Below are 22,828 nucleotides of genomic sequence, written 5' to 3' on the forward strand. Positions count from 1 at the left end.
GTAACTGCAAGAAAGAATAATTATGACGTAGAAATAAATACTGTACTAAACTAATAAATTAATTGTTGTAAACTGTTTAAATTCTTACGAAATTTAGGACTAAAAGTTTTACTATAAGAAGTTGCTTCATATAACAGCACTCATTATTTAAGTGTCTATCGTGTATAGTTTATTTAGTATAGTTTTAAAAAAATATATACTAAAGTGTTTTTGCTTAGTATAGTTTTTGACTATATGGTGGTAGCAATTAAAAACGGTCAATGTAATGCGCTTGTAACTTTAATTTCACTGTAGAGTACTCTGTGCCGTAAAAGCCCGCCAAAGTATGTTCAGAAACGCATTCCAGAGTGATGTTAAAAGTATAAATTAGGTTATTTTCTTTATTGTTTTATTATGCTTCCATGGCGGAATTGCAAAAAACATTATTTTTCAGTCGATAGAATTTTAGCTACTCAGGAAAAAGTTCCTTGTACTTTTTTGAAAAATGTGCCAGAAACAGGTAAGATTAGGTTAAAACTAGAGTTCCAGAAATTATCGGTAATCTGACAGGTTTACTTTTCTGCAAAATTGATTTGTCTTTAAATCGTACTTAAAGTAAGATTTCGTTCGATAGCACGACGAATCGCGGAAACAATTTAAAATTACTAAAAATAATAAAACTGGCGTTTCCAAATTGCATAGAACTTGTAATTTCAGGTTAGAATTATTTTCAAGTAATTGAAGGTTAGCAATTTTTAAAATGAAATAGTTGTTAAAACATTTCTTAATATACATGTTCGTTAAGTAAATTAAAAAAAATAATTTAAATATTTAGAATTACAACATTTACTATTTACTGAAGTATACAACTCAGAATATTACTTAAATTAACAATTTGTAAAGGACAACTTGTAAACATATTTATGTAGCCCATATTAGTTTCTTGAATTAGTTTTATTGCTGGTCAGTTGATTAAGATTGAACAAAATTAAGATTTGTTATAGGAGTGTGGTAGTATTTGAGTCTCATTGACTTTATCTTTCTGAGACTTTGTTTATTTATTTTTTCAAGAAAAAAGAGATTTTAAGTTTTAAAGGCAGATAAAATGAATAAAGATTAAACTATTTTAAAATGGAAGTTTGCTTAAAAAGAAGAAGAATATATTACCAGTTAAACTGGAAAATATATTTATCATTGAACAACTTATACCCGTTTCTAAAACTATTTGTTTTGAACGAGAATCTGCAAAAGATGAAGTAAGTATAGTTTAGCTTTCAGAAGTTAATTTCATACGTTCAAAAATGATTCTGTATGTCTTAAGAAAAAATGTTCATTTAATGTAAATCTAAAAATTGTTTTGTTTACTGTCTGTAAACAAGAAAGAAAAAAAATTAATTTTCAAAGTTACGATTTAAAATTTTACACCAAATTTTAAAAACCTACCTATTTTACAAAAAAAGATATTAAACAAAGGGTAAAGGTGAATTTTTATCATTTAAGAAGACATTTTATAATGATAGATCAAGTAATAACTGAAATTATTAATATTATACCTATTAAATACCATATGAAGAAAAATATTTATTTTTTAATAGTTCTTGTTACTTTTGGGTGACTATCATTTTAAATAAGTGTAAATAAGCAAGGGGATTATTTAAAACTATTAATAAAACCAACTAAACTTTCTGTAATGTAACGTTTTGTGCTGCATTTAATTTTTTAAGGTTAGACAAATCAGAATTTATGCAACAATTATTCATGATAGCTCTTAGGTAAGTTTGCTGGTTTCACTGCACTTATCAGGCCTATAGCATTGCTATCAGAGACATAAATTACTAGAAAGGCTTATCTACAACAGAATGTGTCAGAGAATATTTGCTGTTATACAGATTGAATCAAGCAAGCTTTAGGCCAAAACGAAGTTGCACTGACCAAGTTCTCTCACTTACAATGCACATTGAAGCGGGTTCCATTGAAATCTTAAAGCCTCTGCTGGATTCATTAATTTATCAGCTGCTTACAACACCGTCTGGAGAGAACGCATGATTTGTAGGGTCCTTCATGTAATCCCATGCAAACTAACAGTTTGCCTGCTTAATAACACGCTGAACGACAGAATGTTCCAAGTTCTCATGAGATCCAATATAAGCCCACCAAGGAAATTCAAAAGGCCAATCATGGTCACCTTCGATCTAGAAAGCCATCCATCAAAACAGCAATTGCTGCCACAGAGGAAGAATTCAACGTGACTGACGCCTGGCGTCAAGAATGGACCACAAAGCAGAATAACCAAATTCCAAGTATTATTCAAAAGCCGTCGGGTTTTGATTTGCCACGTAAGGTATGGTCAACATTAAACAGAATATGAACTCAGCATGGTAAAACACTGACACCCCTTTACAAATGTGGTGAAAATCAAAATATTAAACATACCACAGAAGTTTGCCTTAGGACAGCTTATGAAGGGACTCCTGAAGATTTTCTGATGGCAACTCCAGAATCAGTAGCTTATATTAATTTGTTAGATTTTTTTTTGTAATTTTTACTGTAATTGGTGTTGTGTCTATGTGCCACACACTAAATAAATACATAAATCTTGAAAGATGTAACAGTTTCAGAATATTTATACCTATGTTCACTCGTTTTCGTTTTCTTTTTACCCTTCGGAACCACCATAAGGTATTACTTCAGAGGGTGAATGAGATATGTAGAAATGTAAATGAACTGTAGTCTTGTACAACCTCATTCCTGAGATGTGTGTGTGGCTACCAACTGGTACTTTTGTTCATATGGTAAAGCCCAAATGGTTATTAGAAATAGCATTTCAGGCAAAACATGGTAACTGGTTTTTGGAGACTATTTGTGGGAAGATTCAATCAATTTTTTTGGTATCTGTGAAAAGATTCAGTTTTTAGTTAAAACGACTTTTATTAAAAATACAAAAGTAAATTAAAATAGCTATAAATAAATTTGTTTCTTATTCTTTTTTCTCAATCAAGAAACTATCATTTGCCAGTTCTAACTTCAGTTACATCTACCTTTTCTTGGATTGACATATTAAATTTTTAGCTATTGTTTTTTTAATATTTTCGTTTTTATTATGTAGATAAAAAACAATCCAAATTTTGTACAAATAAAAATTATTGCACTTCATCTTTAAAGTTTGAATTCTTAAGTGTGAGCCATGCATTCTAAATGCTGAATTCAGTTTTTGGTTTTACTTGTTCTATCTACATGATGTACATACATTTAATTTTATGTGTTTCATAAAGCTATAAATTTAATGTAATAAAATGTATTTATATAATTTCAGGTTGTTTGGATCCTTCTTCTGAAAATGGTGAAATTCTGAAAAATTCAAAAGTTGAAATTCCATTTTGGTTAGCCAAAGTTCTTGCCAATTCCGAATTTTCTGTTGTCCAAGTGGAAGTGCCCAAAATATATAAAGATGTTTGTAGGTAATTATAGCTACTTAATTTTAATTACGATGAAAGAGGAAAAGGCTGTCTCTTCCCAATAAAACCAGATTCACCAGATTGTTTTTTTTTTTGGATAAGAACCTAAGTTATAAGGCAAATTCACAGATATTGCCCCACTAAGGAACAGCACTAAACTGCTTTAATGGCTATGATACAGTTGTCAGTCACTAGAATAGTGCCAGATTTACCATTATGGTGGCCAAATTCTTTTTCTTATCAAATGAGAAGGATAAGGTGAATGAAGGGATTACTACCACACTGAAGCATTACTTTGGTGTATAGTTATTATCTTTCTTGAGTTGTTTTATTTATTTGTTATAAACTTTTTTAACCAATTTATTATTCCTCTGTATGTTATAAAAACCTTTGGATTTTGTGTACTTGTAGATTTTAGATACTTTCTGGATTTTCAGTTTTACAGATACAAGATAATATTTCTGCAGAATTGAGAAAAATTAGTGGGGGAAAATGGCCCATATTTGTAGAGTGATGCTTCAACAGTTATAATGTGTTGCAAATTTTGAGAACTAGTTGCAAGCTTAGTTAATGTTAGATGAAGTTGTTAGTCATTTCAGAGTAATTAATGACATTGAAGTACAGCTATATTTATTATAAAAAAGCAAGGTGGTAGGTTTTGTTTAAGAAACGTAATAAATCTATAAACAGTTAATGATAAATAATTTTTTCTGAAGTAGAGATTGATTTATATAATGAGTAACATTTTTATATAATAAAAATAAATATGAAAATGTTATTTTTTTAATAGTTTGGTCCTTGCTAGTTATCAAAATCTACTGAAAGCATTGTGGGATAAGTTAACAAAATATTTGTTATAAAAATGAATAGTTTTTTTTATTTTCCGTATGTATGGTTCATAATTGTTACAGTATAGTGTAGTGTAAAGGTAAAATAATGTTTTTTGACAATATTTTTCTTCCAGTCACATCTGTGTCAGGATGCCATCCACTTCTCTTCATTGAAAGCTTTAACTTAATTGCCTTTTTAATTACGTCTTCCATTTTGTTGTCATTCCATCGCTTCCTGCATCTATCTTTGGATAACTTTTTTGTCTTCAGTCATTTGATTGGTTGATGCAGCTCTCCAAGATTCCCTATCTAGTGCTAGTAGTTTCATTTTGGTATACACCCTACATCCTACAACCCTAACAATTTGTTTTACATATTCCAAACGTGGCCAGCCTACACAATTTTTTCCTTCTACCTGTCCTTCTAATATTAAAGCGACTATTCCAGGATGCCTTAGTATGTGGCCCATAAGTCTGTCTCTTCTTTAAGCTATATTTTTCCGAATGCTTCTTTCTTCATCTAATTGCCGCAACACCTCTTCATTTGTCACTTTATCCACCCATCTGGTTTTTAACATTCTCCTCTAGCACCACATTTCAAAAGCTTCTATCTTTGCTTCTCATATACTCCGATCGTCCAAGTTTCACTTCCATATAAAGTGACACTCCAAACATATACTTTCAAAAATCTTTTCTTTGATGTAAACAAATTATATTTCTTACTGAAGGCTCGTTTCGCTTGTGCTTTTCGGCATTTTGTTTTTCTTTAATCTTCCTTCCACTATTAATCTGAGGCCCAAAATTGCTTCCCTTGTCCCTCTACTTTTCCTAAAACCAAATTGGTCTTCTCCTAACACTTCTTCCACTCCTCTCAATTCTTCTGTATAAAATTCTAGTTAAGATTTTTGATGCATGACTAGTTAAACTAATTGTTCTGTATTCTTCACCTTTGTCTGCCCCTGCTTTCTTTGGTATCATGACTATAACACCTTTTTCGAAGTCTGATGGAATTCCCTTTTTTCATAAATATTACACACCAGTTTGTACAACCTATCAATCGCTTCCTCATCTGCACTGCACAGTAATTCTACAGGTATTCCGTCTATTCCAGGAGCCTTTCTGCCATTCAAATCTTTTAATGCTCTCTTAAATTCAGATCTGTATAACTCTTCAATATATTCCACCCACCTATCGACTTTACCTTTCGTAATATAAATCTGTGTACCATCTTTGCTTAACACATTATTAGATTTTAATTTATGTACCCCAAAATTTTCCTTAACTTTTCTATATGCTCCATCTATTTTACTAGTGTTCATTTCTCTTTCCACTTCTGAACAGTTTTCTTTAATCCACTCTTCTTTCGCTAGTTTGCACTTCTTGTTTATAGCATTTCTTAATTGTTGATAGTTCCTTTTACTTTCTTCATGACTAGCATTCTTATATTTTCTACGTTCATCCATCAGCTGCAATATATCATCTGAAACCCAAGGTTTTCTAGCAGTTCTCTTTGTTCTGCCTAAGTTTGCTTCTGCTGATTTAAGAATTTCCTTTTTAACATTCTCCCATTCTTCTTCTACATTTTCTACCGTATCTTTTTTACTCAGACCTCTTGCGATGTCCTCCTCAAAAATCTTCTTTACCTCCTCTTCCTCAAGCTTCTCTAAATTCCACCGATTCATCTGACACCTTTTCTTCAGGTTTTTAAACCCCAATCTACATTTCATTATCACCAAATTATGGTCGCTATCAATGTCTGCTCCAGGGTAAGTTTTGCAATCAACAAGTTGATTTCTAAATCTTTGCTTATGATTTTTAAATTGGTTGTTGGTGTACAATTTTGTTGTTTAGTACAATTACTAAATTGTACTTCGTGCAAAACTCTATAAGTGGGTCCCCTCTTTTGTTTCTTTTGCCCAGCCCGTATTCACCCACTATATTTCCTTCCTTGCCTTTTTCGATGCTTGCATTTCAATCTCCAACTATTATTAAATTTTCATCCCCTTTTATGTGTTTAATTTCTTCGTATGCACATTCTACCTTATCATCACCATGGGCACTTGTAGGCATATAGACGTTAACAATCGCTTAGGTTTCAACAATCGTTAATCGTTTAACAATTGTTTGTTGACTTAGGTTTTGATTTTATCCTGATTACAATGATTCAATCGCTAGGCTTTTTGAAATACTCTACTCTCTTCCCTACCTTCTTGTTCATTACGAAACCTACTTCTGTCTGCCCTTTATTTGACACTGAATTAGTTATTCTAAAATCACCTGACCAAAAGTCGTTATCTTCTCACCGAATCTCGTTAATTCCTACTACATCTACATTTACTCTGTCCATTTCTCTCTTTAAATTTTTTAACCTACCAACCTTTTTTAGACTTCTAACATTCCACGCTCCGACTCGTAGAATGTTATTTTTTAATTTTCTGGTGATACCTTCCTTAGCAGTCTCCACTCGGAGATCCGAACGGGGGACTAGTTTACCTCTGGAATATTTTACCAAGGAATGCAGAGAGCTACGTTTTCTTTGAAAAAAAGCAGCTATAGTTTTCCATTGCTTTCAGCTGCACAGTACTCAGAGGACTGAGTGATGTTGATATGGCCGTTTAAGTCGTCCTGACTTACGCCCTTAACAACTACTGAAAGAGCTGCTGCCCACTTTCATGAATCATTCCTTAGTCTGGCTCTCAACAGATACCTCTCCGATATAGTTGCACCTTCGGTCCAGCTACTCTGTATCACTGAGCATTCAAGCCCCCTCACCAACGGCAAGGTCTCATGATTCATAGAGGATGCTTTTGATAACATCAAGTTAAAAATAGCTTAGGCTACTCTTCTTTCTTCCATTCTGTTTAAATGACCCAACCACCTTAATCTATTATCTTATACTGCTTTCTGAAGTCTTTCAACCCTTACTATTTATCTAATTATAACACTCCACATTCTATCCCTCCTTTGTTTTTACAAAAAAAAATTCATTTCAGAAGCATATACCTATTACTTTAAGCCAGGTTATTAACTCATGATTAAAAAATTGTAAAAATTATGGCTGTTTAAAAGTGATAGCTTATGGCTTCTAAAACAACAACTGGGGTTTGATTTTCAGCAAAATTCTGCATTTTTTCTCCTACCATTTCATCCAGCTCATCTTTCTCATTTAAAGACATGTACACATATCTGAGGTCACAGTAGTAAGAAATATCCAAAATTCATTGTAACATTGAAGCTTTTAATAACATTTTATTTATCAATAAATAAAATGTTTCTTCTGATCTGTGCATAAAAATATATAGTGTAAATCATTTCAAGATTAGGTATAATCAGTTATAAGATAAAAATGTAGGTGTGATTAAGTCTGTGATTAGTGTAAATGCATGAAATAGTATATTCAGGTTAATAAAGTAAGTACATGAGAGTATTAGATACAAAAAATTATTCATAGTTCAAGGTATTGTTAAAAATTATTTGAGGGCATATTTATATATATTTTAATTGGGATACGGAAGATTAAGGAATTTAAAAAAAAATAGTATTATTTAAAAATTCTACGTAATATTGTTTCTGTGAAAAAAAAATACATTTTTATATTATTTCAAGTAAATTGGTGGGAAGATTTTTCAAATGGTTCAATCATTTATGAAAAATGGCAATAGAAGAACCTTAAGGCCATTTCTTATAAGCCAAAGTATTGTGTTGAGTTATTAAAAAAAATTGTATTTTGTGTGATTTGGTAGAGGTGGATATTATTTTTAAGAATAAATGACTCTAGCTGAGTGACATTCATAAATATAAATACAAGGTTAAGCTTTTGGTATTGACCGCTATAGATTTAATAGAAAGTTGTTTGTGTAATCTGGGTGATTTTTTGAATAACATAGGGTAAGTTTCATGTAATCAAGAATTATGCAAATTAATTGTCTGCATTAGGCATTATGAAATTCTATTTCTCTACAAATTTTATTTAGTTGCCAGAAATTCATGCCAAAATATTACATAATTACTCTCAGATTTCTCAGTGTTTGGCAGCCATTTTAATGCCAGGAAGTACTTAAAAAGTAAAAAAATGCCTATTGCTTTGTTATTGTTTATGTGTTGCCCATTTCTATATTAAGTTATTGACATTTATATGTAAAGTAAAACAATAAAAAGTATAACCGTTACTAAAAAAAAAATAAAAACTGGTTTTACTATAGTAGCTTGTTGAAGACCTAAAACCTGCAATTGGGGAAGGAGCATCTGGCTAAATGGTTTATAGTCGGTTGGATACTTTTAAGTTCCCTAATTACAGGGATTAAAAAGGTTCATCCTGTAGGAACACAGTTCTCTTTCTCTTGTAGTTGGTTAAAAAAAATTTCCAATTTTACGAGGGTTACTGATTCTGCTGCTTTGAACTACCCAAAATGCAATGAAAGGCTGGTTAAAATCCACCTAAAAATAATGAAGGACTGTTATGAAATATATCTCGGGACATATTTGCTGTATATTGGTGATTGCTTTCAGATATCAAATTTTAGAGTCCTGATACTTTTATTTTAAGTCTATTTTAAAGTTCATTTTATTATTTAATATTGCATGCAATAGGAATTAAGTTTCTGGTTAAGATAATTAGTTTCTATTTTGTTACTTGCTTTCTTGTTTTCAGAGATATATTAAATGCAGATGCATCAGTAGTTGATTTATACAAAATGTCAAAATTTTTTTACACATTTGGTAAACTTATTTCTGATATAGATCGTAGAGAGTCTAAAGAACTTCAGAGTTTATTAATTCAGGTATTTTGATTTTTTTTTATGTGTGTTAATAATGTTGAAAAACTTTGCTGTAATTAGTTTAGAATGCAATTTTTTCATATAAATTTTTGTATATTTTTCACCATTTCATAGGTCATTATCATCTTGGTGTTTTGCCTAGGGCAAAATCATAAGGTTCCTTATGCCACTGCTGTCTCGATTCATTTCTGTCCTAAGCCTTCTCCTTCTACAGAACCTTATAATGCAGTTGTCAAGATTCCACTTCCTCTAAACGGTTTCACTTTTAAGTTTACCTCCAAAAATGTTGTTTCTTCTTTTTAATCCTGATCATTACTTCTTCATTCCTCACTTTATTCATCCAACTTAGTTTCTCTGTCCTGCTCCATAACCACATCTCAAAAGCCACAATCCAGTTCCTCTCCCTCTTTCTCATTGTCCATGCTTCACTTACACCCAACAAGACACTCCATATATAGCAGCATTTGGCTAACCTCTTTGTTAGCTTTAAGTCCAGAATTTAACTACATAGTAATTACCTCTTCTTGTGAAATGCTTCCTTTCCCATTGTCATCCTTTCTTTTATTTACCATGCTCTCTTGCAGTCATCCGTCACCCAAATATCTATTTTTTTATTCTTCTATCACTTGCCCATTTCACTAAATTCTCCTTGTTATCCTCTTTCCATTAATTTGTTTTCTTCCATAATTATTTTCATTTCATATTCTCATCCCTTCTTCTCTTCCCTTGCTTCTCTGAAGCGTGCATGTTCACATATCAGCAAACCTTATGCATTTTATTTTTAGGCTTTCATACTCATTCCTTCTTCTCTTTCTTCTAATATGTTCGTTATTAACTTCAATATAAATGTTGAACAGTGTTTGTGAAAGGCAGCATCCTTGCCTAAACTTCGACCTAGGCCTACAGTCATACTCTTATTTACTGCCAATATTGTTGTTAATTCCTGTTTGTCTCTTATATAATTCTTTAATTAACATTATGGTTTTCCATTCTACTTATTTCTTTAAGACATTTTCTTCCATTTGACTCTTAATCAAATGCCTTCTTTAGATGTATGAAGCATAGTCTCATTTCTTTTCTCTCTAAATATCTCTCTCCAACCACCCTTAGTAGCCCAATGGTATCTCTGGTTCCTTTTCCTTTAGTAAAGCCAGATTATTCCTCCCCTGCATTTTCTTCCAATAGGGGTAGTCGATTTTAGTTCAACAATGATCAGTGCATCACTATTTTTAATTTTGATGATATTTGATATATGATAACTACCCACTTTGTAGTAGCCAAAAAATATTTTTTTATGTTTTTAAAAAATATTTTCTTGAGTTATAGATTATTTTATAACTCGACAACAGGTAAAAACAGCCATTTTCGTCATTGTTTCACATGAGCTGTAGCATTCTCATTTTACATCATACAGAGGGTCAAAAAGGACGTTTTGGAAAGAGTAAAGATGGAACTTTATTTTAGTGTACTCAAAATTCATTTCGTTACATACCCAAATCTTTTAATGTTTACTGAAGTTACGTTTACAAATTGGATGTTTTTTTTTTCAAGTTTTGGGCCCAAAATAAATAATGAAGGGCTTACTGTAACAGGCCTGTTTTTTACCTTTTAACTTTTAGGTACTAGTAGTACTTATAAAAAAAAATTGGAGTTACTGAATGTCCATTAAAAATAATTGCCGCCAAATCGTAATATTTGAAAATGTCTCATTTCTGGGGCCCAAAAACCACATGTGGGACAGGTGACAAAAATCTGAAATTTTTACACTTTTTATGTACTTAAAAACCATATAAAATTTATTTTGTTACTCAAAGTGGTTGATGAGTAATGAAGTCAACAAAACCACTAAAAACTGTTCCTTCTAACCATAAAAAACGTATCCAAAATACTGATGTTATGCATTTTTTTCAGATTATAAAAATTAAAACTGAACTCATTAGAATGAATAAATTGATAATTAATAAATAGTCAGTTACAAAATGATAAACAATTCAAATACATTAACAAGTTGTTCAATTCATTTTTACCTTATTTTACTCCTGCTAATGGAAGTTATGAATAAATCTTGCACTTTTTGATAACAAATTTAACTAACATAACGTAGTACTCCTGCCATTTTTTTTGCTTTAAAATATTTTCCAGTTGAACCCATGTTTGATTATCCCTCAATGATTTCTTGAATGAAGTACCAGGACCCTGCGAATGGAAAAAGCATATTCAATTTTCCTCATCATATTCTTGTATTTTGACTTCAGTGACGTCACCTAACTATCACTTGCCAACATATATGCAGCAAACATAATTTTTACATTCTGGCTTTGGTAAACGTACAAAGCAATCAGAAACACTAATTTCCTTGTGTACCAATACTAACGTAAATGTTTCTGATTCAGAGGTCGCTTGGACTTTCAGAATACATTTCTGACTTGTTAGAACATAACTGTAAAGTTCTTGTTTCTGGGACTGTTGTGATTACCTGATAGTGATAACTGAGGTATTCTTCAGTCTTTGAACATCTTTATTAGTGCAGAAAATAAATGTTATATTTTTAATATTGACTGCAATTATTGTACATTTCAGAAGATGTAACAATTTGATTGTTGACTATCCTTTGAAGGCTTGCTTTAGTCACAGTCCTTTCTACAGTTCCACCAATACTATCACATGGTCCTTTTCCATGGTATCAGGCAAAAATATGCCATTCAGCTGCAATTTAAAAATCTTCTTGATGGTAGCACAAATTTATGAATTTTTTTTGTTTTATACTGGGCTGAGGACCATTGGAGAAATAAAAAAAATTGTTTAACTTGTGGTAACAGTAGTGTTTTTACTTTATATATAACTTGCTTTTGAAAGCAAAGAATGATGTATTGTGCTTCAAGTACTCACTAATCACACAGTAGCTTTGGCTTTGTAATTTTCCTTCTTTTTTAAAATATATGGGAATGGATGTATTGTAGCGTAAGTTATTGACCGTTGAAGTGATGTAACTGGACTTCATCCTGTACCACAAAAGGAAAATTTTGAGAGAAGTCTTCCATTACAATACATTCACTCTCCAACAAGTTTTCATTTTTAATGTTGAGGAAATTAGCTTGTTTCTTTGCAACAAAATGATGCCTTTTTAGATTATTTAAATTTTCAGTAAGAAGTACTCTTGAAATGGAAGAATTTGAGTTGTTAGTTCACAACGATCAACAGAAACCCACCGTTTGAAGATAATTTCAGAATCAAGATCATCCCAGTTCTCTTGCAGTAATCTGAGCATTTCATTAGTGCCTGGGCATTTTTCACACTGTGACAGCATACATGTTTCATTTTCTATATCACACACTGTGGTTGAAAGGAAAATTTTGTAATCAAATTTCATTTTTAGAGCAGATAACACGGGTTTTGTATCTTGATGAGTGACACACACACAGAGTGAGTACCTGACCCACCAGCCAGAAAACAAAATTTAGGCCTTATATCAGCAAATTTTGGAAAATTAATTTTTAAATTATGTTTTTCTTTGTTGAAGGCTGTGCACAATTCTTTTAAGTTACATAAGATAAGTCTTTTTTGGATATTAATTTTCTTCCCGTCAGCTTGTCTTACAGAGACACGATCCTTACCTGGATTTAGCTGTGCTCATCATTCTGGTAAAAATCTTTTGCACATTTAATAACATTTTCATCAATTACGTGACTGGTTTTTTTTTGCTGATTTGTGGCAAAATTCCACTTGTTTAACTAATTGTTTGGATTGATGGGCTAAATACTGACTAATGCTAAACTCATTTTGAATTTTTTGAATGCTGCAGCTGCTTGGTAATAAACTTAAAATATTAATTTTTTCATGGGTTGATGTAACTTTTCATTTTATCCTTTAATTTAATGGTTAATTCTTCATATTCCCTACCTAAATCAGCATAATTTTATGGCACTAAACTGGTTTCTTCTGTAAAAACATTTAAATCAAACGAATTGTTTAATTTACTGATAACTGAATCAACTATTTTTGTAACTTTATTTTTTAAAATTGGTTCCTTTGTGCTGCTCAATAATTGTTTAACCTTAATGGGAGAAATGCAAAGTACTGAACAAACTTTATTCACTGATTCAACTATAACGCATTGAGGGTCAAATATATCTTGACATTCTGGTTCACTTTTTGTATCATCTTGTGGTTTTAGAATTTTGCATTGCTTGTTGAAATTTCAAAGAGATTTCTTAACCGGTTTAGTGTGACAGCTAAATGGGTCAGAGCAATGTTTCCCATTAATATGAAAATATTTACTTAAATATTCGGTTTTATGAAAAGTACAGATATTTTTTATTTCAGTACATCCACTTTTTAAAGATATCAATTTTATTTGCTGATCAATAAACTCTAAAATATCATGAAATACTATATCTATTGTAAGTCAATTTGTGACATACTGTTTCAGTGTGAATGCCAATTGAACACTCCATAACCCGTTTTATAAAATGCAAGGGTTTTTACAATAACAACACGGTTAGTATAAATTATAAAACTACCAATTCCACCTCACTTTGTCTTATCCCAGTTACTGTACAGGTAAAATAAAAATTTCCTTAATTAATAAAATAAAAAATATCACATAAAGGAGAAGTTCACTGTTAATAAAATTACTCTATAAACAGGTGTACATTACCTAACCACAGTATTAACATTAGCAACAGTACAACAAATCTCATTGAAATCAAAACTAACTGAGACTTCTTCAATGTTTACATTCAGGATTATGCAAACATTCATATCCATGCATGTCTATTCACTTTCGTGTTTAAATTTGAGTTTGTTGTACGAGTTGTACTTTAAGTAACAAATTATATAAAATATAAGCTATCTCGTTATAGGCATATCAAAATATTTTGTATAGTAGGGCCTTATTATTATCTGAAAAAATACATGCTGTAACATTTTTTGATACATGTTCACGGTTGGAAGAAATGGTGTTTTTAATGGATTTGATGGCTTCATTACTCGTCAACCCCTTTAAGTAAAAAAATCAATTTTATATGGTTTTAAAGTACATAAAAAGTTTAAACATTTCAGATTTTTTTCCACGTGACCCACGTGTAGTTTTTGGGCCCCAAAAATGAGACATTTTCTAAATCTTACGATTTGGTGGCCATTTTTTTTAATCGACATTTGGTGACAGTCCAATTTTTTTTTTTGGTAAGTACTACTATAACCTAAGAGTTAAAAGGTAAAAAACAGGCCTTTTACCCTAAGCCCTTCATTATTTATTTTGGGTCCAAAATTTGAAAAAACAACACTGTAAACTTACAAATAAAAAGCCTTCTTATACAACTCATGGAAAACGTGATGAAAATGGCAGTTTTTACCTGTCGGCAAGTTAGAAAATAGCCTATTACTCAAGAAAAGATTTTTTTTTAAATATTTTTTGGCCACTACACTACAAGCTGGGTAGTTATATACCAAATGAAGTCAAAATCAAAAATAGTGATGCATAAAACTTTCGATAATTTTTTGAATTAAATTGGAATACCCCATTACTCTGACCAACTTCCAGTTCAAAATTATTAACAATTTTTTAGCAGCATGGGCCATTGAACTTATTGTTTTTTGCTCTGTAGATTTTCTGGTAAAGTTTTCTTCAGAATTTGTATCATTACTGTTGTCACAAAGTCTTTAGTCCAATCTCCTGTACTGCATATGCTATTACACAGTTCAACTATTTCTTCCAGTTTATCCTCTTTTAAGCATTTATAAAATTCTATGGGAAGTTTAATTGCTTTCTATATTTTACATTTTAATATCAGCGTTCATTTATCCTCTTCAGCTACTTACCATTCCTTTTCTATGTTTAGTTCCTCAGGTATCTCTCTTGTCAAGTACAGGCCCTCCACATATTCCTTCCATCTTTCTCCTCATGTAGTTATTTTACTGTCATACTCAATTTCTCTCAGTTTACCATTTACTTTCTATTTATCCAATGTAATCCCATTTACCTTCGTATACATCTTATCATACTGTCCTATCTTATCTAAATACTCATTGCCTAGATGTTATTGTTCCTTCAACTACCTTTCCTTAGCTTTTTGTGTTTACATTCTTAACTCATTGTGTAATTTGCAATACTTTATTTTTTTCATTACTCTATTTTAATATGTCAGTTTATTTATTTTCATTTTCCTGTTGAGGTACTTTAACTTTCTACATGCTGACAAAGTCTTGGCATTCCAAGTTCCTATATGCAATCAGTCCTTTAACTTCTTTTGTTGTTTCTCCCGGGTATTCGGACGAGAAGCTATTTTTACTCTGAAATATTTAACAGAAGAAACCAACATCATTGCATAAGGAAAGAATTATCACTAGGATCTGTAATACACTAATCTTCTTTTGACTTTTATATTCTAATACTGTTGGCTTCCTGAAGAAGTAGCTGTGGTTTTGGGGACAGTTTCCCATTCTTAGGGCAATAGAGTAGTGCTCTGTACTCACCACTGCTCATCCGCTCTCTGAGATGATCATTGGCACTTGTAATGGAGGATTTCCTTAGACCAGGAATAACTTGGTGCCTTATTCATTAGCTGCATGTATATATTCATATTTGTTAATGTATACAATTTTGCTACAGGAAGGTGAATATCAGAATTTTCCCCTCACTGAGTCTTAACTTAAAAAGAACTTACAAAGAATTTCCTGTATTTTCTGGTACTTTTAGAGAGGATTTTTATACATTCTTGAAGAAAATTATCATATCTACTGATGTCCACATTTCATACAAAAACAGCTGAACAGATTTTTATGAAATTTTCTGGGTGAACTGTGTTAGCGAGTTGAAATTTACTCTCTCCTCATGTATTTGATAAAAATTGAAAAAGAATGTTGTAGAAAATTTGAGTTCTTTTGGAACAGTTCTAAATTTTCTACTGATTAATAAATAATTTAATGAAAAAGAATGTTCTACCAACAGTAAAATAAGATGAGAAATAAAAGGCTGTGCCAAATTTATGTGATCAGTTCCATCATTAATGTTGAGTAGGTTTATCTTAACTTGGGCAGTTGTTAGTGGAATCTCTGACATGTTACCATATTTTGAGATAAATAATAATTATTAAATTGTTATATCAAGTGTTTTCACAAAATTATCTAATTTCAATAATAAGAATTGTACTAATACATTTATATTCCTAAAAAAATTGTGATTTTAAAGAATAAATATGAGTTTTCAATCATATGAACCCTTTCACGCAACATTTGTGTACATGGAAACCAGACATATACAGTTCTTAGACTAAGAAAGTGATTTACATTTTTAAGAAGGCAGCAATACAGAGTTGGCACCATTAGGTATTGCTGCAGAGGATGAGATGAATGACAAGCAGTGTGAAAATGCCATGCCTGACTGGGATTTGATTCCTATGTTGTGTATTTTATTTTGTAACACGTGCTTGTAATATACTCAATGCAGTGTTAATGAAACTGACTGGATTACAGTTATAATAAGCACGTATAATCTGTTTATATGTATCTTCTGAAAGAATGGCATAAATTTTTTGTTTATATATGATAAATAGTAAATAAATTGTTGAAATATACCATATTTGTTGAATATATATGACCCCACCCATTTTTTGAACTTTATTTTCAGGAAAAAGTTAGTCAAATTTTTTTTATAAGGATGAAATATATTAAATATTCTTGTGTCATCTAGAACTACCATTAGTTGTAAGGATACCTAATGCAATTATTAATGTATAAAAAAAATTGGATCTTCTGTGAAATCATTTCAAAATTTTTCCAGGTTTAAAAGAGAAACTAAACATTATTCATACTCAGTTCATAATTATATTCAATGGATAAATTTAAAGTGTAATTTTCCTAAGAATTATGTTAGGTTATTATTGTTTTAATCTGTAGGAGTTATAATTTATTCTTCTTCTTAATGTAATTATTTTGTAATAAAATCATTTCTCGTTTGAATTAGAAATTTTTTAGAGAACTAATGATCTTTGAAATTACTTTTTAATTTTATATGGATGTAATATCATTATTTATGTTCTATGCAATAATTGTTTTAACCAAATAAAATATATTAACCTTACTTTTTGGACCCATCTTGCAACTATGTTCAACTGATGTAACTGTTAATTTTCTTTAAGGTTTATCACTGTGTTATCAGATGGCAATTGTTTTTCACAAAGTAGTTTTTCATAATTATAAAAATCATTTTAATACGTAAAAGTTAACGTCAAACAAGACAGTGTATATCGTATCAAGCCCGTATAATATATAAAGCTTGTATGTTTATAAAATTAGTACAATTGTATTTATTTATTATCACATGTTTTTGTAATTATGATAAACTCAACATGAGTGATAAAATAATTTTAACCTAGTTATAGGCTTGAAACGTAATGTAATAAATCTTGAAACGTACTGTTTAGTAATGGTGTCTTTTCATATGCCGATGCTAATGTAGTTGTAGAAGAATATTTGATATTCATATATACTAATTGATTATAATTAGGTTAATAATGATGGGTATTCTATTCTATTATTACATCCCAATCATATTTTTACATTAGTTAAATTAAAAAAAAAACATTATAAAATAAAATAAGATGACTTATTTTCTTTCTTTACAGACATTCAAAGAAAGGTTTCGTCAGTTATTGGATTGGGTTCAGAATATCGGTGCTGATGAAATCATAACTGAAAAACTGGACTTTTTAGAAAGACAAATTTTGATTGATGGTAGGGCAGTGCAGATTAAACTTAACAATTGGTTGAGTCATGGTGTCGGCTTAGTTCAGCCGGCTGATATGGTTGTAAATCATAAGAAACGTAAACTAGTTGCACTTGAAGGATTCTGATATTGTAATTAAGTTCGTGCAATTGCATCATATACAAAGCACGAAGTGTTATCAGTTTGCTGTTATATCGTGCCAAGGTGTATAACTGAAAGAAAATAAGATTTTAATTATTTTAAAGTTTTTAATTTTGAAATAGTAGTTTTAATTGTTTTTATTTAATAAATGTTTTTTAGACTCATTTAATTTTTCATTATTGATAGAAAAAGGAGAATAGATACTGCCTACTTTATCTCAAGAAAGTCATGTTTACTACTTACTATTATAAAAAAAACCAGTGATTTAACACACTGGTGATTACAGAGAAATAATAAAAAAAAAAGTTTAATTCCTTTCAATTTTCTATAAGTAAAAATTGACCTAGATAGTACTTCAAAATTTTGAGTTATTTTGCTTTCTGAAGCATTTTGGTTCACTTTTATATTTTATTCAAAAAGTATAATTTTTTGTATAAATATTGTGCCATATAAAATCAAAAATTTATTAATTAGCTTTAATTACATTTTTTCTGTGTTTGTAAAATGCTGCATTTAAAATACATTCTGAGAAATACAAATTTATATTTAATAGGCTAAATGCTATAGCTGTAGATCGATGTTAATTCTAACTTATTAAAACAAGGTTTGATAAGAGCCAGCCAGTTCAGATGTGTGATGTTCTATGTAATCATTCATAAATGTTTTCCCTTCTGAAGGTCATTCTTGGCTTACTCATGAAAGAGCTTTTATAGTTCTTTGAAGTTTAGTTTTTTATGCATTTTTTCCTGTTGTGTTTCTAAATAATTATTAATTTTATAATTTTAGTTGTTAATTTTACCAAAACCTGAATTTTAATAATTATGTGTAATCTCTGGGCTTTCATTTTCAGTATAAAAACAATAGAATAATATATTATTTTAAATATGTTTAATAAAAGCATTATTATTTGATATGTGATGTTCTGTTTTTACCAAAGAAAATTTTTAGAAAAAAAACCAGAAATTCTGTAAAAACGAAAACAGGTCACTAAATTTAGTTCAAAAATTAAATGTTAAGCTTTGTGCAAGGTTTATATAAATAACATTAAAAGCTTTTCTATGTAAAAACATATTATGTTGGTGCTGCATTTTTCTATACATTAGATGCTGATTTCATAGTCATCGAACTCTGATTACCATTGAGCAATTTCTTTACAGCAAAGAGCAGCCATTTTTGTTGTGTTATTAACCAATGAAATCATGATGTGAAGTCACTTTGCTTTTTGGCAAGTTGTTCATGGCACATTCTCTTTGAATTAACAATTGCAAAGATGACATTGTTGAAACTGAAGGTTAACATGTTACATTAAATTATAACAATATTTAATTCAATTACATTACATTATTACAGCTTGCAGTTATAACTGATATTAACAGCAGATTAAAAATATTAGAATTAAATAGAATATGAAGAAGCTTTTTAAAAAATAAATTAAAAAAAAAATATTTTTAATCTCAATTTCAGAATATAATTGTCAGAACACACACAACATTAATGACATGATTAAAATTATAATAAATCAGCTAACTTAGCAAAAATAATTAAGTTTAAATTAATTTTTATAGTAGTAATTATTTCATACTTTATTTTTATACTACTTGTAATTAAAATAAAAATAGACTTTTTTTTCTGTACATTATATGGATATCAGGCATGGGTAGATTTGCTACTCCATGGATAAAAACAAGAAACTACCCAGCATTTGCCTAGATGGACCAAGGAAAACTGGTAAAATGTTGATTATAGGAGCATCACAAAATACAACAAATTTTAAAAAACATAATCACTTAAATTAAAGTTCATATTAATTATTTAAAATATAAACACATGAAATAATGGTAGGATAAGTAGTACATGATGAAACTAAAATTAACTATAAAATATCGAAGCATTAATGAAGTTTTTTTAGCGCAGATTTATATGTGTGAATGAAGTTACAAAAAATTCAGTCAGGGCATTTTAATTAGTATTATTTAAAAATTCTTCGATAAAATGTATTACTTCTGGGTCATTTCGTATCAAATCAACAAGGAGGATAGCCATTCACAATTCAACCGAGTGGGATTTTCATGAAATTTGGTATGAATTAACTGTTGATGGAGTTATGAAAAATACTGAATTTCAGATCTCTATCATTAACAATTTTGTTTTATAGCACTTAAAATTTGCTGGAAAATGGCAAATTTTGACTTGGCCGCAGTAATGTTAGGTCAACAACTTTGATATTTATTAACCCTCTTGTTGCCAAGCTTTTCAACATCTTTATTTTACCAAGCGGGGTATTTTGACTACCCCGATACAGTTTTGTGATTTAGTGTAACATTTGTTTTTAGATTCTGTTATTTTCAATGAGTAACTTTATTTAGAATTGAAATACAGTATTTCAAATTATTAAAAGTATTTAAACTGACCATAGATGCAAAGAACAAAAAATTTTATATCATTCACAAGAGAAATTCAATATTGGACACCTGTAAAATTAAGCATTTATTAAACTAGTACTTGCCCTCAAAATAAATAATATTTTTGAACTGTTCATTCAGGTAAATTTTTGCATAACATGCACTTCACAATAACAGTTTCTTCTCTGTGTATATTACAAACAGGTTTCTTGCACATTACACAACAGAAGCTTGTTTCATGATCTTCGTTCCTCTTGCAATCTTGACATCACCATGGTGTTGGTAACTTGGAACTCTGGAGTTGGATCATTGCTGTTGGAATTTCAATACCATATGCTTTCAGCGCATCTTGTATATGATTATTAACACTGTTGATATTTTGTAGCTCTTTTCTCCATGTCTTTCCTGAGTCCAAATGCCAACTCAGTCATGAAGAGTCCATCAGCTCCGATTATTCTCCTGCCACTCAGAATTTGTGTGTACAAAAAATATGCATTCAGTGCTGCAATATCTACAATCTCCATGAAAAGTCTTAGTGACCACTGCCTGGTTCCTCTAACACAGCTGTATTCTCTTGTCATTTTGTCTCCATTATCTACGCCGCCTTTAGTTTTGTTGTAATGGAGTATTATTTCAGGTTTACATAAATGTTATGTTTACATAAATCTTTATTTCAAGGTTTGACCTTTGACTTTTGATTCTTAATTTCAGAATAACGTCTTCAATTTTTTATGAAAATATATTTTATTCATCATTATATAATAATAATATAATATATATAAAATGATATATAATTTGAAACTGGGACTGCATTGGTATCAAGAGAAAAAAAATATGTATCAGTGTTTTTAACATAAAAATCTTTTTTGTGGGGGTTTGAGGTGGTAAATAGTTAAAAGTTTAGTTGACTGAACTTACAGAATCAAAATGTCTTGCAAAAAGAGACCAAAATTAATGAGGTAATATGTTGCTCAATTGTTTTGTCTAGTAATAAGAAATAGTATATCTCAACTCAATCAAATGACCAATGATGATGTAATGCGATGATTCATTGTAATTAATAGAAATCGAAAGACAAAATGTATTGAAGATTACTATATCATCAATTTAGTCATAGTCTTGACCAATTGTTTTGGTGTAAAAAATATTAATTATGACCTAAAATATTTGATTTATTTGTGAATAACAAGATGTAAGAAAGCATGAGCATTGTAAATATGCCTGCCCAGAAGTCAAGGTATGTTGGTTTATTGATTGCTAAGTGTTGGTTTAATTACTTACAGTCTTATAAAGTTAGGAATCTTTTGGGCAGCTGATGAGCAGTTCTTGGGGGGGGGGGCAGAACTCAGACCACTCTGGAACTTAGAAGTCAATGGGAAAATTGGCGAGTCAATGTGGCGTGAACCGCATTGTTGGATCGTGTGGGAGTTCCTTGATGCTGTTGCTTTGTTCAACCGGCATCAGTAATTTAAGGGATATAAGACTCCTACCACTTGCTGTAGGAAGCTACTCTCGAGAAATGGCTGGCCATCGGTCAAATATAGCTCCAAGCGCTATAATATGGTTGACAGGTACTTGCTGGCATTCAGCAACCTAGGCGTGACAGCAAATTGCTGTTCTTGACTGAATAAATTTTAATTTACTGACAAGTTATATATTTTAGTATGTACATGAGATGCGCCTTCCCATTTTAATAGTATATGACAAGTGAGCGGTGAGACACGCAAGCGAGAGGTGTAGGGCACCACACTTATTCCGCTCTCGCAGTTAGGTAAGCTCTAGGAGCTAATTAGGATATTGGTCGCTAATCCGTTTTGAGGCACAGCAGCCTTTTATGTTGCAGACATTCGGTCTTAGCTTTAGGGCAACTGAATGGGGTGGTGGTGGTGGCAGGAGAAATGCCAGACAAACCAAAACTTTTGTACAACTTTTTGCAATAATAAATGTAATTCATTTCAAGAAGTATGTCATAATTTTTTTGTCTTCCGTAATTTAACTGGTTTTATGCAGCTCTCCAAGATTCTATATCTAGTGCCAATTGTTTCATTTCGGTATACCCCCTACATCCTTCATCCCTAACAATTTGTTTTACATATTCCAAATGTTGCCTGCCTGCTCAGTTTTTCCCAAGAGGATACCTTAATCCTATGTTTGTCTCTTCTTTTAATTATACTTTTCAAAATGCTTCTTTCTTCATCTGTTTGCTGCAGTATATCTTCATTTGTCACTTTATTCATCCATCTGATTTTTAACATTCTCATACAGCACCACATTTCAAACGCTTCTAATCTTTCTTCTCAGGTACTCTGATCGTCCAAGTTTCACTTCCATATAAAGCTATGCTCCAAACATATACTTTCAAAAGTGTTTTCCTGACATTTAAATTAATTATTGATATAAGCAAATTATATTTCTGACTGAAAGCTGGTTTTGCTTATGCTATTCTGCATTTTATATTACTCCTGCTTCGTCCATCTTTAGTAATTCTACTTCCCAAATAAGAGAATTCTGCTACCTAC

The 22,828-nt window shown here is 30.6% G+C and overlaps 1 protein-coding gene across 1 annotated transcript; it reads left to right on the forward strand.

The window, feature by feature from the left end:
* Nucleotides 1-283: 283 nt before the first annotated feature.
* Nucleotides 284-18,820, forward strand: Psf3 (DNA replication complex GINS protein Psf3). Its single transcript, XM_075359393.1, has 4 exons — nucleotides 284-499; nucleotides 3,293-3,437; nucleotides 8,915-9,044; nucleotides 17,666-18,820. Exons 1-4 carry the CDS (start codon nucleotides 394-396, stop codon nucleotides 17,891-17,893), a joined length of 609 nt encoding a protein of 202 aa, XP_075215508.1. The 5' UTR covers nucleotides 284-393; the 3' UTR covers nucleotides 17,894-18,820.
* The last annotated feature ends 4,008 nt before the right edge of the window (nucleotides 18,821-22,828 follow it).

Source organism: Lycorma delicatula, chromosome 3 (assembly GCF_047948215.1).
Source record: "Lycorma delicatula isolate Av1 chromosome 3, ASM4794821v1, whole genome shotgun sequence".
NCBI classification, from domain to species: Eukaryota; Metazoa; Arthropoda; class Insecta; order Hemiptera; family Fulgoridae; genus Lycorma; species Lycorma delicatula.